Source organism: Xiphophorus maculatus, chromosome 12 (genome assembly GCF_002775205.1).
Source record: "Xiphophorus maculatus strain JP 163 A chromosome 12, X_maculatus-5.0-male, whole genome shotgun sequence".
NCBI classification, from domain to species: domain Eukaryota; kingdom Metazoa; phylum Chordata; class Actinopteri; order Cyprinodontiformes; family Poeciliidae; genus Xiphophorus; species Xiphophorus maculatus.
The window spans coordinates 29,858,431-29,877,197 of NC_036454.1; the positions used below are offsets into that span (position 1 = coordinate 29,858,431).

The window sequence follows — 18,767 nt, forward strand, 5'->3', positions numbered from 1 at the left end:
TACGTCATATTCAATATTTTAAATCATTTTAATATTACCGTAAATAACGTTTTCTCACACGCGTGTGTGATATTTTAATAGTGCATATGCGCAATGTTGTGTGTGTGTTTATGAGTCTTTAGTAGTGTGTGAGAGACAAAACATCGTTTTTGTCCTAAGGAACACTTGAAAGTCTCACTTAGTATGGTCCGTAGGGAGACAAAAAAAAAAAAAAAAACATGTCTACGAATTATTCATGACAGGTTCTCTTACAGACAGAGAATGAGTCATAAACCCACGCTGCACCAACTTTGATACTTTCCTTCAAAAGTCCCTTTTGACGCGGCGGCCTCCGGTGAAGCGTCGCTGGTGGAGAGCGTTCGGTCGCAGGCACAGAGCCGGTTTAATTAGCAGCTCCGCTTGTGGATTTGCTTAAAATGCTTGAAAAACATTAGAGGAAACGGTCGTGATTTCATCTAACTCCACATTGAGTGTTGTGAAACAGGCAGTCGGGTGGTAAAATAAAAACATCCAGGCAGATGAGGGATCGGAAGAAATGAAGGACACGCGTGGGCAGAAAAGAGGCCAAAATTATTCATACTCGGTGGATTTAGATTAGATTTTTTTTTCCATTCAACCAAGAAGTTTGTTTCTGATTGGAAATCCGTCCGCCTGTCTGTCCATCCGTCCATCTGCCCGTCCTTTCATTCTTTCCTTTCTTTCTTCTTTCTTTCCTTCCTTTCTTCCTTTTTGTACTTCTTCCTTTAGGCCTCGGTCTTCAATGAGGCCGTCACGGGTTCAAGTCCCGGCCCATTGACCTTTGTCCCCTCTCACAGCCCACTTTTCTGTCAAATAAAGACCACTAAAGTAAAAAGAAAAAAAAATGGATGCAGAAAAATGTGCCAAACATACTGATATGTTTTTCCTTCCAAAGGTTCACGGCCTGAAACAGAAGGAGACTTCTCCCAGACTTTAGGCTTATCGTCGTCAACGGTTACGGTTTCAAGGTCTTCTCATTTGATAACTTTCACCGTCCTGATAAGGAACATGCTGGTGTTCCTCAGGTCCAGTTGCAATGCGGGAGGCAGAGCGGGGCCGCAAGTAAGTTTTTAAGGAACATAAGACTATTCTTATCATTCTACTTTTTGTGTGAATTAATATTTAATTCGAAGGCTATAAGAGGCTTCTGGACAAAGAAGAAGTTTGATTTTAAAGACATAAAATTCTGGGGGACAGTAGCCGCATCCTCATCCCTTCTTCTCTGTAGATCTTCCTCTGAGGCAGCCTACTTTTGCAATAAAACTGCAGACCGATGTATTCAAGACAAACACAAGGTGCTTAGTGTGTGTATATATAAAAAAAAGAAGGGTAGCTGTCATCCTTTTAGATGAGAGTTCAGCTAAAAGGATGACAGTGATGACAGTGAGTTCTTATCTTCATCAATCTAAAGTTATTTTGTCGCTTTATTATTCCTAAGAATTTCACAAATTTCATTCAAAGTCCATCCTTGTTTCGAGTTGATTTTTGTTCCCTGACTTGACATTATTAAACATCAGACGTCAGATATTTATTTAACAGACATGATGTTCAAGCTGTGCCTGTAATACATCTCAAACCACTAAGGCAGAAGGTGCCTTTTTTTCCCCAAATGAGCTCCTGACCCCAGACTGCCTGTGCATGCCTCTGTATGTATGTATGTATGTAACTGTATGTATAGCAATTTCCTTGATTGATTGATAACTCGTAGATGAGTTAGTGTGAATTAATGTGCCCCTGAAGAAAACTGTGCTCTCAGTTCCTCAGAAAACCCCCCCACATTTTCTCCGTATCGTCGGCGCCGATCTCGCTGCGGACCCAACGGAAGAACTCGGCAATGTAAATTCAAAAATTCGTGTCTTATCTTGGAGAAAGTAGCTCGGAGGTTTGGTCTCAGCCCCTTCGCCGGCCTTATCATCAAAAAGCACACGTTCAGAGAGAGTTGCGGGGGTAAACAGAGCAGAAATTCACAGCAGCGGCAAACTCTGAGTGATTGGGCGAATGAAAACAGGCTGTAAGACGTAGAAGAGGACGGCGGTGAGTGAGGGCTGCATGCCGTCCGTTACATGTGCCCGGTAGCCCGTGGACCCAAGAGTTCCTCAGCTATGAGAGCAATCTTTGAGCCCGCAGCATGACCTCAACCACTCAGAACTGTCCGACCATCTCGGCCAGAGCTGAGGTTGCCATGATTGGCAGGCAGGAACGGTTTTATTTCAGCCCTCACCAACATGTTCTTGTCACCGCAGCCCATTACTTCCTGACGCTCTGCATATCCACGCTCTGCAGACAACCGCTTAATAGATAACGGCAAACCTGCAAATACAAGCTCTGTTGAACTCTGCTGACTGTTAAATAAAACTGTAAAGGACATGTGACGTCGTTTTTTCTTTTATCACTCTGTAGCAAACAATTCTTCATGAATGATGAGCGTTTTTCTGCGATTTGTTGTTGAACTTTCTCAAGTACAATTCCTTGACCTTATAGGCCCGACGTTTTGGGGATCCTTCCATAAGTTTCACAGTAGCTGTGTTTTCATTGACCCCATCGTTGCACAATTTGACATTTCACAAATAAACTTGCTTAATGGAAACACGTTAAATTAAAAACAGTTCTGTAAAACTCTCTTGATGTAATTTCTCAAGATTACAGCTGCATGATGTAATCTCGAATGAACCAAAACTGGTTTTCTGTCTGGTACTTTCTCATAGTTTTAATGATGTCACACAAGGAAGCAATATGGTTTGAGGCGTTGCCTTACAATGAATCTGCAAAAATGCCTGCAGTGAATTCAGACGTCGTGACTCGATCGATCAGAAGCTCATAAAGCCATTACATCATGACATGGTGTTTGCTTAAAGGCCTAGTAATCTCAGTGATCTTTTAAATATGAACGGATCATGAATTGCTGTTGAATAAACTGTGATGGAAGAGGAGTGGCATATTCATGGATTAAAAACTGCACCTGGATCAAAGACATCAATATGTTCAAATAGATCATGTGATTTCTGATTTACTGAAGGGTCGGGGGTCAGTGCTGGGCCCTAAACTGTTTTTTTACACTACATAAATGTATTTAATGTATCTATGTTGCTAGCATTTATTTTATTTGCTGATGATGTTGTATTATATCATTATGGCAATAGTGTTGAGTATCTTCTGGAAGAATTAAAATGTCAAGAATGTTTGCAATAAAGTATTAGAGCCACTGAGATAATTTCACTCATAACATCGGAAAAATGCCATGTTATAAGTTAGAACTATATTGTAACTTGTACGTTTTTAATCCGTTGCAAGGAATTATTGACTTGACATAAGATCCCATTTCTTACTGAAAACCTACTGGAAAAAGATATTTTTTTATCTTCAATTGTAGTAAGACATTTGAACTAGAAACTGGATTAAAAATACTTGGTCAGATTTTGAGTTTCTGCAAGAGCTCCTGGTGAAAAGTTCACTTTCTAATGTTCTGAGGCACAACAAAAAATGTCACGGATGTAATGAACAAAGATGCAGATTCAACTTTCAATCACAGAAAAAGGTTACTGATTTTCAGTTCCTTGAGAAAATATGTAAGGTAGGGCTGGGGTAGAGTGCGTTCACCATCTTTTTTGAATAAATATGTTCAGGAATTGGTTGTCTTACTACGGCAATCGCAGATCATTCCGGATAAAGGTTCTTAAAGCGTCTGGAAAATGGCAGCTTCATAAAAGCCTTCCGACAGATACCATCCAGGATGAACGTTTTTATTGATATCTTAAAATTGAGTATACACAACATCTGCTACACCCAGAAGCATCCGCAAGGTGGACCCATGTGACCCCAGAACACACTCCCTGCCTGTCGAATCACCTGAGAGGATCTCATGCCCAGATGACTATTGACATGCATCTTCCCTCCTGCATAATACATTGAGCTCTTCCATGTCTGCATGGAGCAGCGGAGAGTATTGATTAAAAATGGTCTTCCTCTGCAAATGAGCCTTTGTGGCAATATATCACAGTGACGGGACACGTTTTCATTGACTGCCACCTGAGGGCAAATGTATTTGAAGCTTTTGGACATTTCACCCAAAATAGCACACAGGTCAGTCCAGAAACTGTCTGGTCTGGTGACCTGTCCAGAGTTTATATCCTGTAGGAATAAAAAAAAGTATTTGGTAATAATTGTTATATTGGAAAAAATATATAGGATTAGTGCAAATTTGTGTCTTTTAAAGACTGAAATTAGAATATTTTTTTACAAATAAATAATTACAAAATAACACATGTAGGAAGAAAAAACACTTTTTAAAGAGCTTATTAAACCAATGCTTACAATAGATGTTAGATCACGGTAAAGTAGAAGTAAAGTACTTCTAGTGACAATGCTTCTGCCCACCGTCATGGACCTTCAGACAGCCCAGCAGGTTGGACTGATAAAAATAATAATAATAATAATAATTTAGACAAAGATGGCTGGCTTAAAAACAATAAGTTTCATTTCAACATAAATTGTAGGGTTGTGGATGTCTGTCACTTTTTTGTTGTTGTTGCAGAAAACATAATAGTTCTTCATGTAAAGTAACTCAGGGAGTGTCGAAAACAAGCCGGCTGAAATGTTTCCGGGCTGCTAGCCCCGCCCTACAATGACGTCAAACACGACAACTATCACCTGAGGCAGAGCCAGAGGAGTTAGACGGCGTTAGAAGTTGGAAGTGTCTAGAAGTGTCTTTAAGTGAGTTGTTACGAGTTTGAAAAAAACATGAGCACTAAGGTAAGTTTGTGTTTTCCATTTTTAGTGACACAACCCTAAACTCTGGCTACCGTTGGTTTGAGGCAGATATTTAGTTTCTTTCTGCTGCCGGTCATTAAAGTTGGTTTAATCAACGCTGTAGCGTTTTTAATTAGAGCCGGCATGGGTTTAAACAGTGACGGCTGTGTTAAGGCTTATTAACAACGCTTTTAAGTCTCAGTGTCGACGTGAAACTAGGCCGTGTTCAGAGTGGGTTTATTAGAAATGTATTTTTATGGGTAATAAAAGTTTTAGCTGAGCCCTCTCGCGTGTATGTGCCAGGGCTTGTCCTCTCCGTCTTTACGCAGGTGTGAAATTCAACAAGTAGGCCCCTCATTCATACCCTGTCCGCTCATAGAAAACAGGGGAGCTGCGCACAGTTACTGTTATTTAATTTGATTTAATTTTCTGTTGTTGTTTTGGAGCGGAAGGGAGATTTTAAATTTGGTATTGGCTTTAAGTGAGAAGGTGATTCTTCATGTGAAGGCACGAGGAAGCTCTGAAACAGTTTTCCTGTTTGTTGCTGTCTAAATAGTAGTTTAAAACATCTGGCTTTACAGCTCAGCTGTTAGTTTTTTCCTTCTGACTGAAATCAGCGCGGCTCTCAGCACGTGCTTCTTTTTTTTTTTTTTTTTTACAGGTAAGAGGGCGTGCGCACTTTTCTTCCAGGGATTTAGTGTCTGACGTTACGACATTCAGGGTGTGTACAGAGGCACGACTTTGCTTTATTTGGTCAAACCTGGTTGAGAGGTGCGATGCCATGGCAACTGAGTGTTTCTTTGCGAGGTTGGCTGTGATGTGTTGTGACGGCGTGGCTGAAGGAAGCGCTCTGCCTCACCTACTGGGCTGCGGCTGGCCAGTTGCCTGGTGTGAGCTAGTGTTGCATCATCGAGCTGGATCAGGAAGTGTGAAAAATATAACTTTATAAACCGATTTACTGCAGGTTGTCTTTCATTAACCTGTTTTTGTTTGTTTTTTTCTTGAATAAATGGCAAAACTCTCTACTTTCTACATGAATGATTTTGGGTGTACAGTGTCCCAGAAAATCAGGACTTGGACAGAATTAATTTGATGGGTAGATGGATGTTTACATTACTCAGTTCTATTGATTTTAAGTCTTTTAAAGTCTTTTCCCCTCCTCATCCCATCAGATCGAATCAGGGCCAGTGGTTTTAGAATATTAAGGCTACGCAGAAAGGCTAGCTGGTTTAATCAGCTGGTTCAGTTAAAGTTGTTGTTCCACAACCAGTGGAAGAAAACCTGAATAAAAACTTGAGGTAAATTTATGTTTACCTCAACTATAATTTCCATATCTTTAAAACTAATTTCAAAAGGATATTTTTCCTCTGTGGCACAGTTTTATTCAGCCTACATCTGTCCTTTAATGACTTTATCCATATATATATATATACTGTATATCAGCAATGTAAATTGGCAGATAACCAGTTTAATGTTATCCAAGATTGTGGTGTTATAGTTTTGAATTCGTCTCTGGTGTGTGTGTGTGTGTGTGTGTGTGTGTGTGTGTGTGTGTGTGTGTGTGTGTGTGTGTGTGTGTGTGTGTGTGTGTGTGTGTGTGTGTGTGTGTGTGTGTGTGTGTGTGTGTGTGTGTGACCAGGGTTGCATATTTTCGTCTGAGGCATATCAGAGAGGATGAACTTTAAGTCCCCACACTCCTTTTCTCCTTGGAATTGTCTGATCTCAAAGTAAACAGAGGCAGAAAGACGGGTGTGGCGGGGGGAAGGATTCTGGGCTGAGCCTGGTTAATCAGGGGACAAGGTTCAACTTGTAAGGTTTTCTAGAGCCTTATTTGGGTATTCCGTTTTTAATGTGCGTCCAAAGATGAGTCGGTGCGACTGTAACATGGCTTAAAATTTGAAACAAGAATAAACCTTTTGAACATGTTGTGTTTTCCAAGGTTTTGTGGGCTTCCTTAGCTGTTCTCCAGTTGGTGGTAGCCTACCCACAGCACGGTGTGAAGACGGGCCGGTTTATTTCCTGCAAAAAAGACACAGAATACCTACACAATGGCATCTGCTGCGCGAAATGTGAAGCCGGTAAGTAACAGAGGCTGAACGCTTGAGCAGAGCTAAACGCTTCACCATGGTAGAAATTAATATGGACATTGCTTATGGCTTTTAGGTCAGTATGTGCAAACCCCCTGCACTGAAACGGGCAAGAAGGGAACGTGTGAGGAGTGTGACTATGGAACGTTCACGGAGCACGCCAACGGACTGAAACAATGCATCAAGTGCACCCAGTGCCCTCCAGGTAATTCTTCCTGACAGTTTGGTGCTATTGATTAAAAGGCCTGTAGAGGAAAATCAATGCCGCGCTCTGAGCATCAGCTCTGACTTAACAAGGCCTGTTTAATGCTGCTTTCAGATCAGGAAATAGTCAGGGTGTGCTCTCACACCCAGGATACGTTGTGTCGGTGCAAGCCGGGGAGGTACTGCCATCCAGACGAAGCATGTGAAATATGCAAGAAGTGTTCCAGGTGAGGAGACAAGTGGTCTCATTCATCCAGCTTTTACTCGGAAACGCTCAGTGTTGCTGTTGCTAGGGTCTTTGCCATTCACTAACCTGTTTTTCTGCCTCTATGCTAGATGTAACAGTGATGAGGAGGTGGTGAAGAACTGCACATCTACCAGCAACACTGAGTGCAAGAAACTGCCGGGCAAAACCAGCCCAGAAGCAGGTAGTTTTCTGTTCAAAACGTTCCCACAGATCAGCGTAGCAAACACAGCCGCTCCACCTAGTTTCTCACCTATTAATAGTCCGACACTGTAGGGAGATTGATTCACACCAAGATGTTTCATTTCTCCTCACAGAAATGTTGTTAATGTTGTGTTTTCCTTCTACCAGATACTACTCTGACTGCAGTTCTGACTGTGTTTTTTGTGGTACTTTTTCTTGTTTTGGTCATAATTATCTTCATCCTCTGGAGGAAGAAATGGAGAACAGCAGGTAGGTTCATTAAATTAGTCTTTTATATATTCAAACCTTGGAAATAATAATATTCACATACATAAATAATAACAGTAAAACAACTCTTCTATTTTGCCATAGACTGTAAGTCTATGGCAAAATAGACTTACAGTCTATTTTGCCATATAGCAGCTTGTACAGCTGGTTTATCGTAGCTCCAGGTTAATGACTGCAGCAGTCTGACCTTTCTGTGGAGCAGAACCAGGTTTCTCCACGAGTCCCTGCACTCCTGTCACGCCGCCATCTACTCATCGTGTCCATCTGCTAAAGTTCTTCAGCAACTATATATGTGGAGCAAATATATATGTGTGAAGCATGGGGAGCCTTTTGTAAAAGTTACTCTGTAAAAAAATTGGCATTATTTATTTACTTCACCTGTCAGAAAAAAATGGGTTTTCATTTTTCAGTCATATTTTTACCATTATACATAGAGGTCAGCAAAACCTAGCTTATATTTTGACAATCCACTTGTGCTTATTGCCAAGCTAATCTGTATATTAACTCAATATTTAACTAGCAACCTAAATATTTAGTTAGCATAGGTCCGAGCTAAATATTTTGGATGGTAATTAAATGTTTAGCTTGGAAAATAAATATATTCTTCGAAACTAAATATTTAGTTTGTGAATTAAATAGTTATTATGGAAGTCTGACATTTATATATGTGTGTCAAAAACATGGTAAAAATATGACTTTGAAAAATGAACACCTTTTTTCTCCATGGCAGGCTAAATAAACCAAAAATCTTGCTGTTCATTTTTTACAGTGTAACCTTACAAATGACACCTTATAGTAAAATGCTATTTTAACTATGGCAATCATATTTTTTATATATGAAATGTCAGAAATGACAGCACCCCTCTGCTGTTGCATGTATGGGACTAAGGATCCCAACCACTATGTTTGAACTGGAACTGAACTTCAGTAACTATATATGTGGAGCAAATATAGGCACAATAGATTAATGCCTCGTTTATGTCTACATTATTTACACAGTGAAATGGGACTTAAATAGGATGAAGTACATTTGATATAGTTGGCTACATAAAACAAGAATATTCTACATATCACACAATCTCCTGAGTCTCCTGAGGCATTTCTTCTCTAGAAAATGTCTATCAGCAGCAGCATGCCGGCGCTTCCACAATGGATTGTGTAACACATCCATTGTGTTACACAATAGATTAATGCCCAAATGTTGCACTTGTCATTTAATTCAAAACAATAAGTGATGAGTGTAATGTTTGGATACAACCCGGCTCATAAGACGCCATGTTTATTATCCCACTGCTGCCCAGATGAATGAAGAGGACCCTGGCTAATAATATTAGTATTATATTAATAGTAATATGATTGAGGTCTGAACAGTTCCTCTTTACATTTAGTAAGAAGTGTGGATATGCTGGCCACATCTGACTGAATCATCACTGACTTCAAACTTGTCACAGAACCTGTTTGTCCTTTAATCCCACAGTGTGTGTTTTATTATCAGAGCAGCACAGACAAGTTCTTTTTCATAAATTATTAGGCATATTGCTTCCTTGGAATATAACACCCCAAGTGAAAACAGTTCTGTTTATACCTCCTAGACTGGGTGTGAGCCTCTTAAGGCTTCCTTAATAACTGGAGGAAGCATCTGTGGTATCTGGGAGTTTGGATGAGCCACACTGAGTCACACAGACATTAAGCTGGTTATACTGGACTATAATGGATGAGTGATGGTGTTTTCATGCTAACGATGTCGGTGCCATGGCAACTCACACACTTTATACTTTCTGTTTATTCAACATAGATGAACAGTAATCCCACATATGTTGGTCCTCAGCTGATCCTCTTTGAAAGATGGCTGCTGGTTTTTCTCAGAACATTTTTCCTGCTCAGGTTCCATCACTACAATAAGGCTGCTTCCTTACACTAATATCTGTTCTCTCTCTTCAGATTCCAACAGTTTCAACGAGGTGAGTCGCTTTGATTCGGTCTCAAAATATTGACAAAACAATTTTTCCTGAAACTGACAAATTTCAAGTTCATATTTGAATATGCTTCCCCCTCATTATCTCCAGGGTTGTATTTCAGTGAGCAAGCCTCACGGCACCAAGCCAAGCACATATGCAAACATATATAAACCTCAAGGAAAGGAGGAGACAATAAATCTGTATGAAAGCAATCCCAGCTCTGCCAGCAGCTCTCAGCACAACCTAACTGACCCCGCTGAAACGCTCCCCTGGGAAGACCCCAACAGGAGGGTGAGATTAACTGCTCCGCTTCACCTCTTCTTCACCCAGCCTTCTCGCTCTGATGTTGGGTTTCTCAGCTCTGCTTCCGCTTTCCTTCAAAACAAACCTCAACTGTCTGCTTCCTTAAAACCTGCCGCTTTTTTCACTTTCAGCCACTTTTGCCTAAAATACATGCATCAAATATGATTTATGTTTTAGGAATTTAACACCTCATATAATGAAGTACACACACAGACAAAATTATCCAACATAAATAGTGACTCACCTTTTTCAGTAGAAACAGATATTCTGCTGCAGGAAAAAGTCACACCATCTGTTGGCCAAGCATAAAGCAAATCAATAGAAGTCCAAATTTCAGAAATGTATATATTTTTTTATTTATCCATATTGTTTTTTTGTTTGTTTTGTTTTTTGTTGTTTTTGTTTTTTTTTTTGCTCAGGCAGCCTTTGTTTGAGAGAGGCTAGACAGGAAAGGAGGTAATTGGTTCATTGTGGCACAAGAAATCTTACTTTAGTTTCATGTGCTCACAGCGTACAAATATGAAATATAAATGTATAAACTTAACAGAAAATTAAAGGAGAAGATGGCTTATTAACCTCTGGTATATAGTTATATTCATAACATAACTAAAATGACTATCTTGGTTAAAAAACATAGTTTTAGGGTTCCTGAGTTTTAGCTGTTAAAATAGTGACCAACCTTTTTTGTTGCCATTTAATTTTCCTGTGATCCATTTCTTGTAAAAACCTTTGAGAGTGTTTCTGAAGCAGGAAGGAAACATGTTCAGTCCCTTCCACATGTCAGCTACGCTGTTTGTCCTGGTACCAGCTTCTAGCAGTGGACAGCAGGGACAGATGGGTTAAACATGAGGGGTAATGTTTGGTATGTTAATGAACACATCACTTATTGCAGGGCTGTTGATGTTGGAGAGAGAGAGATAATTCTTCTCCTTTCTTATTTAACATTCTTAATGTTTTGCCTGATGAAATAACGGTTTAACTAACTAAATCAACCTATTGGGACAAATCCATATGGAGTATTTGCAAAAGATTTAGTCATTTAAGCTGTGGATCCACATGGACTTAGCATCCTTGGAGACCAGAAACAATCTTTTTTCTTTTAAAGATTTTTGTGTCGTTAGTGGCCTTTATTCAACAGTAATCTGACAGGAAGGGAGCAAAGATATGCAGCAAAAGAACCGAGGACAGAAACTCAGAACAACTGCATCAAGGTATACGGGATGCCCACTCTAGCCACTGCGTCACGCAACAATCATTTATGAAGCAGATGGATTAAAAAAAACATTTTGCAATGCGAATTGTCTTTTTTTCTTCTTCTTCTTCTTTTTAGACGTTGTTGACGCTTCATCTCTCTCTAGCCAACATGTGCCTCACTCACAATAACAAACATGATACCTTTCTGTGTTGTTCTGTGGCAGTGTTACAGCGCCACCAATTGGCTTGGCATACCTACTACACCATTTCCTGTGATGCTGCATCCTGTTGAAACACATATTTTGTCTGAATCATTTCCATGAATACACCGTGCTAGTCTCTGTGTGGACAGAGCTTTGCAGTCTAGGCAGTTTCTTCATCGGTATGGCCTACAGTCATGTTAAGATAGTAATAAATGAATAACATTGTGCAGCCCTAATCTGTGCTGTTTCCAGCTAGATCATTTACTGTAGTGAGCATTTTTCATTAATCTGTTCCAACTAGGGTCAGTTATCTAGATCCCCTCATTCCACTACTGTAGCTCACAGCCGGAGCTCCAGTCGGCTCCACCCTGGCCTCCAGCTGGCTTGTGCTGCGGCGCTCTGTTATTAACCTCGGAGTCTGACTTGTTCTTTTTTTCAAGCAGACCTCACAGGACACTGTTACTTATTAATGATAGAATATCAAATCTGGTCTCTCACATAAATAAAAACCTATGCTTTTAATAAATCAGTTTGGTACATTAACCTGTTTCTCTGTGTGTTTTAGGAAGAAGAGCCATTCCCCACCCTCATTCCTAAGAATGGTAAAAAAAAAAAAAAATCTATTATTTTCATGTTTATATATATTCACACCCCTATAACTTGTCACATATTATGTTGCAATCAAAGATGCAATATTGCTTATTGGGATTTTTTTAAGTTGGAACAACACAAATTATTGTTTCAAGTGGAGGAGGAAAACAAATAATCTCAGAAAACGGTATCTTGCATGTATGCAGATTCCTTTACTCAGATACAATAAATCTTTCAAATGAAAAGATACTAGCTTTTGTTCAAACCTTTCTGGTTCATTATCACTGTCAAATACAGCTTAATACTGTAAAATAGCAATTGGATGTTGTTCAAACTCTTAACTGCTAGATGATGGCAAAGTGCTTCTAGTGTGATCCTTGGAATGTGCAGAAAATGCATCAACAGGCTCTTTGGCTGCATTATGACCAAGAAGCATTTGGAAACGAAACAAAACAGGGATTTTCTTTCTGCCTTATAATGCAATGTTGGCCTCTCGCATAGTGCCCCTTTAATAGATATTTGTGGTTAACACACAACAAAATGAGGTTAAAGTTCAACCAGTATGAGTACTTTTTCAAAGCTCTGTAATTCGACACTGACCGTCAGGTGTTTGAAGCATCGTCTCCTTTGTTTCCAGGCGTTGAATCTCTCGTGGCGTGCTTTGAATTCTTTGAAGAGCTCAACGTGGACTTCCACAACAGGTTCTTCCGTAAGCTCAGCATAGAAGATAACGAGATCCGAAGCAAAGATCATCTTTCTCACGAAGACCGGATCCATTATCTGCTGTCTTACTGGGTGGAGAAGAAGGGGAAAGAAGCCAGTCTAAACCACCTGCTGAGAGCTTTACTGGACCTCAACCAAAGACGAACAGCAGAGACAGTCATGGAGAAATCTATTCAGAAAGGTTTCTATGAACTTGAGAGTTTGTCTGTGGGAGATCACTAAAGGAGGAATATTAAGTGTTTTTTTATTTTATATGTTACTGTGAGTTGTGAAAATGATGTGAATACCAAAAATGTCTTCTAAGAAATTTGACTTTGCATCAAAGCCGCACCTGATGCCTTGAAACTGGCGTCCGTCTCTTTAAGAAGCTCCTGTAATCTCCGTCTTCAGAATATTGTCTCTGATTCCGTCTACAGCTGCTGTTAGGAGCTCAGCAGAGTGCAGTACCACCAGATGTTGCTAATCGCTGCTGCCACTAGTCTGATGGAGCCGTACTCTGTCTGGAAATTATCTGTAGAAACTTCTGTTTCTCTGGTAGTTGTTTTTTATATCTTTATATTTATGTTTCTGATTTGATTGAGACTCCAGACCAAACAGAATATTGTCTTCAGGGTGGTCAATGTTACTTTTTTTTTATTTCTCATGTACATGTTTTTTATATTACGTGGTGAATGAGGATTCAAAGTGATCCCTGATCATTTACTGAAATGTGTGATCTCATGTATTTATGCACTGAAAACAGGTTTAATTTATTATAACGTCCTTTTTCGTCCCAGTATTAAATGTTTTCCCAATCATGAGGTGCTTTTGATAGGCTTGGATTTAATGTCGTTTTTTTAGATCAAATTAATTATCCTCTGGGGCTCTTAATAGTAGCAAAACATTATAGAAGATAAATTCTGATTTTGTTCTGTTTGACATTTGATTGGATTTTGCTGAAGCTTAATGTACATATTTCTCATCCACATTTTCTATGAAGTGATGTTATGTTGGTCAGCTGGTTCTGATCGGATGTATCTGCTTCAGTCCATTGTTCGAATTTTTTACGTTTCAGTTCTGGTAACTTTCTGTTCATCTGTGGTTCAACTCATCCTGATATGAAGATGAAAGAAATCAAAAACACCTGTCCTCTTTGTCATATTCTGCATTCACACCACACCTGTTTAGGCCACTTTAATCCAACTCTTGTTTGTTTACCTAGACCAAAAAAGTGATGCCTGCTTCTTATTAATTTACAAAAGTTTGAGTTCCACTGGCAGATATTTTATTTTGCACTTGAAATAAGAAAGCATCACAGGAATAATATATTCCAACTTGTTTTAAGTCGATATATATTTTATAATTTTTATATATTTAGGCAAAAAAGCAATAGTTCCACTGGCAGAATATTTCACTTGCAAGACATTTTTCCTGTTCTAAGTGAATTAATCTACCAGTTGACCTACTACTTTTTTAATCAATATCTTTGGAATTATTGACTTAAATCAAGCTCTTACACCTTGCTGGAAAGTTACTTGTGATGTTTTGTCCGTTTAAGTGTACTAAGATATTTGCACCAGAAACTAAGCACTAAGACTTTGCGTTTTTATAAGTGCAGTAATGATTATAGATTCTGTCATTAGATTAGGGTATTTGTTCTTTGTTGTCATATTTCATCCCATGAAAAAGAGCCATCCTTTACATACAGCATATTTTCATCTTTAAATCTTAAAGATAAAATGGTGGTTCTTTAAAATGACACTACATTTTATATAAAGGCAGTCATGTTGCGGTCATAGCTCTAAACGAGTTTTATTTTGCTGGCTAGCGAGGAAAATGGCTCTTCAGGTTGTAAAGGTTTCAGACCCCGCTAGTCCTTTGATAAATTCACGGATACTGAACAGAATCATAAGCGACACTGGCCACATGCAGAGCATTTCCTCGTCATGTGACCTTTAGATTACCCTCCACAGCTGCACGTGCGTCGCAGAGTTCGGCATTGTCCGGCAGCAGGCAGCGACTCAGCAGGTGGACATGTAGGGACCCGCAGAGCTTTTTCTGTAGAAAAACTTCTCAAACTATGACTGGAAGCTATTGCGGCCCTTTTGTCTGTAGGGGGGGTTCTGGCGTCAACCTGCTTTAATCCGTCATAAATGCTACATCCGTGTATTAATCCGGCCTCGCGAGCTGCTCCGACTCGGTTTCACCCGCCAATAGCGTCGGCTGCCCGCCGCCTCATTTTGCCCTTCATTCTTTATTCGGCGAGCTGCGCTTGCTGTTCATTTACTCTGAAGACAAGTGTCTTTTTCTAACATTACCATAATGAATGCTGATGGGCTCGCCGTGCCCGTCGTTTCAGAGAGCAGCCCTACGGTGCGCACTCCCGGTCTTTAATAGAGGTGTCACACTATCCTTCTGTTAAATGACGCCTCCGCTGTAACAAATCAGCCTTCTGACTCTCATTCATCAAACTAATGTTGTCTGAGAATATTATTAAGCGTTCCGTCGCGGCTGTCCGCCGTAGCAGCCAAATTACCGCTCAAGAAAGGTGATTTGGTTCGCTTGTAATAAGGGTGTAGCGCGTGGCGGCTCAGGGCCCACATTATACTTCATTACATCAAATATAAATGTGCTTGACATTGAATATTCAGGATATACATTGCTGTGGCGGAGTCACGCTGATGCCATAAGCAGTTCTTTTCAGTTTTCTTTTTAAAATCTCTTTATTCCAGGTTTTGCAAGGAGTGCATCAAGAAAGCTGTTTTCTTGTGTTTATTCCAAAAATAGTGTCATTCCAAGTAGAACAACTTTGCTATTTTCCTTGGTGGGAGTGTTTTTGGTGGATTCCTCTGGATCACGTTTTTCTTCTTTTTCAGTGTTTAAGCTGCCTACAAAAAAGGCGTCATGGAAGAAATCATAGAAGAAACCTTTGTATTTACACCATATCAATATGAAAAGGAAATAGAAACAAAGCATGAAATAAATCTGCCATACATCTAATTAAAAAAAAACAAAAACTAACTAGAATGAATTTTTGTGTCCACCCCCGCCACTGTTAGAACAATGGTTCAGTCCAGAGTGCAGGCTGAGCAACAGCAGCGCTGCGTCAGTCTGTCTGTGGCTCTGCTGCACAAATAGCAAAACCCTTCAGTAAGTAAATACTGAAAGCAAATGACATGTTACACATTTTATTTACTGTCACTGCTCAATAGGGTGAAACACATTAACAATAAAAATCAGACTCCAGTTCGTTATTTCATTGTTTTGGCTGAATCATGATAAACTGCCTCGTTATGCCTTAAAATCAAAATTAGCTAAATTGGCTTCATTGCCACAGACTGGCGTTTCTCAACGGGGCCGGTACCGCCCCCTGTGGGGCGTTCAGAGGACGGCAGGGGGCGCAGGCGGGAATTTTTTACTTAAGGGCGGCGTTTGCTCGAAGTTTACACCTTAAATGCACAACAACACCAGTTTAGACTTTGAGCAACTTGCTAAAACTGTATAGTGTAACATTAAAACATGCAGCTGTATCGATGGCAGCTCTCCGTCTCTTCAGTGTTTTTGTTAGCTTCCCGTCAGCTCCGCTCTCCTGCTACTGGCAGCTTCACCGCATCCGTTCAGCGTCACACCGGCTGATGACGTTGCTGTGATTTCACTTTCTGATTTTCAAATATTTTATGTTTTATTGAGGATTTGTGTAGACATGTTTTTACAGTGCTGCGATCATGTCAAAGCAGCAACTTCTATTAAAACGTGTTTTATTGTCCGCCTGGATGAAAGGACAACAGAATGTCGCTCTTAAAAACATGAAATTACTAAAATCACAACACCCTCACTGTATAACCCTCAGAAAAATGAACCCATTTATCATTTTTTTTTTAAAAACATCCTTCCATGGGTGATACCACCATAGAGAACGTTCATTTTATAGAGTTTACATCGGTGCTGTAAGTGATCCGGTATGAAACGGTAGTACTACAGCACTTTTGAATTTCAGTCATCAGAATACCGGGATTGTTTTAAAAGGTTTACGTCACTCTGCTTTTCTCCATCGATACGCTCCCCGACCGCTGAAGCGTGGTTGTTTCCACCATGCTGCTGCGCCCCCAAGTGGACATAAAGCATAATTGGTTTGGCGCTAAAATCATTTTCCATTGCTGTGTTTCTTAGGCAGACTGCAGTTTCCTGTGATTAGTGGGCCTGAAGAAGCCCAGCTGCCTCTCTAAAGTCTTCATTCGCAATAATGAAACCCTCAAAACGACTCCTTGCCCCTCGACTCAGCTGTCTGCATCTCCATGCATCTGAGGGCAAAAACCCAAAACCCTGGGAGTGTGAACCGAGGAGCCAATCGGACCTCTGGGATTAAATCAAGGGTGCAGACTGCAGTTGGTTCCTTTGATGAAATCACTCTGAAATTGTTTCCTGTGGCTACAAGACAAAAGCAGTAACATATCAGGGCACTGTTACTGCTGTGCTACACACACACACACACACACACACACACACACACACACACACACACACACACACACACACACAAACCAGTTTCAAATTCCATTTTTCTAACTATTGTGCCTACATGCATGCATCAAGAATAAATTCGATTTGCTCTTGATTACCTCTCACAGTTCTCCCCACACCGGGGGAAGTACCGCTTCTGAAGGTTGCTGGGTACTTCTGAGCGATGCCGCATGAATAGCAGCTGATTGTGATGGAGGCGGCCATGATCTCTCCATTCAGGCCAAGGAAGACGAGGATAAAACAGCTGTTAATCAGTGATGAAGAGGGGGTAAAGAGGTTGCACTCTCCCATTTCCAGCCTCAGGGCTCTTCTGCAAAACTTGAGGAATAACCAGATTAAAATTTAGGACTCTAAAACACTGAGCTTTAAGAGGTTGAATAGTATTACTCTCTGTCCCCAGAAAAAGGAACCAATGTCTCCGGCGGAGGCTGAGTTTGTTAGACTGATGTGAAACCCTGCTGGGGATAAATAGTGGAATGTAGAAGGTAGCTGTGACAGAATTCATGATGATTTTCTCGGGGTGAAAGGAAGTTGGCGGATGCTTGATTTGCAGAGTCGGCCTTCTGCTTACCGACAACAGATCAACATCCCAGATTCAGGCCTCCACTTTGTACTGAATTTATCCCACAACTCAATAAGTCTGGTGTCGGTTTCAGCGGGGTTCTGAGAGGGGTGGAGTTTTGAGAACTGGGCTGCTGCGTTGTCTTACTAAGTATATATGGTCTAGTTTCTTGTACAAATATAGTACCCTTGAAATAAGACAAAACTAAGTTACAAGTTACACGTCAGTAAGATAAAGGAGCTTGTTTTAAGTCAATAATTCCTTAATACTGATGAAAAGGTGTCAGTTAATTTGGTATATTATTTTACTAATAGGAAAAATTTCTTTTTGTGAAATAATCTGCCTGTGGAACTAGTACTGCGCTCTAAACCAGAAATACAGCTGGGTGTCATTGACATAGATGTTACAGGAATTATCAGAAAAGGAAGGATGATGCCAACAAGTGGAATAATATAAAAGAAAAATAATAGTGGGCCCAGAAGCCTTGGGGTTAGTGTCAGAGGAGAACCTCTCTGTCTTTACATGAAATAGGTGTGAACATTGAGCCAGTCCCATGCTGATCCTTCTGCGTTGAAACAAGATTGCGTTGGGTCTAATCTGGCAGAGCTTAAGCTATTTTGTTAAACGAAAATAACTTCTCCGAAGATCCACGGGTGTTGTTTGATTAACTTAGGTTTGTTAAATTGTTTTTGTTTTATCAACTTTATATTTATTCATATTTTATTAAACATTCACCCCGTAACGCACTTTGGCCGGCTACGGTTGATGTGGAAATGTCTTTGACTTTAGTATTAGATAGTTACGTAACATTACCTCCAGGTGGAGCCGAAAGGCGACAGAGAAACGTTCTCTGAGTTCACAGAGATCCCAGCGCAGCAGCGTTGGAAGGATACACTCATTCAACATGTTCAACTGCCTTCCTTCCTATTGCTATATAATAACACTAGTATTCTGATGGTCCAC

At 40.2% G+C, this 18,767-nt stretch overlaps 1 protein-coding gene across 1 annotated transcript; it reads left to right on the top strand.

Moving 5' to 3' along the window:
- The first annotated feature begins 4,690 nt into the window (after nucleotides 1–4,690).
- Nucleotides 4,691–13,864, top strand: LOC102220811 (tumor necrosis factor receptor superfamily member 10B-like). Its single transcript, XM_023344262.1, has 10 exons — nucleotides 4,691–4,767; nucleotides 6,704–6,842; nucleotides 6,928–7,056; nucleotides 7,171–7,282; nucleotides 7,392–7,483; nucleotides 7,651–7,752; nucleotides 9,712–9,731; nucleotides 9,837–10,019; nucleotides 11,994–12,030; nucleotides 12,657–13,864. The coding sequence occupies exons 1-10, from the start codon at nucleotides 4,756–4,758 to the stop codon at nucleotides 12,962–12,964; spliced, it is 1,134 nt and encodes a 377-aa protein (XP_023200030.1). The 5' UTR covers nucleotides 4,691–4,755; the 3' UTR covers nucleotides 12,965–13,864.
- Nucleotides 13,865–18,767: the final 4,903 nt, after the last annotated feature.

Bases quoted from the DNA above. Each gene is read 5' to 3' on its own strand.
- LOC102220811 (XM_023344262.1), top strand. The intron at 7,753-9,711 runs GTAGGTTCATTA...CTCTCTCTTCAG, and splicing joins GAAGAAATGGAGAACAGCAG to ATTCCAACAGTTTCAACGAG. The intron at 9,732-9,836 runs GTGAGTCGCTTT...CATTATCTCCAG, and splicing joins ATTCCAACAGTTTCAACGAG to GGTTGTATTTCAGTGAGCAA.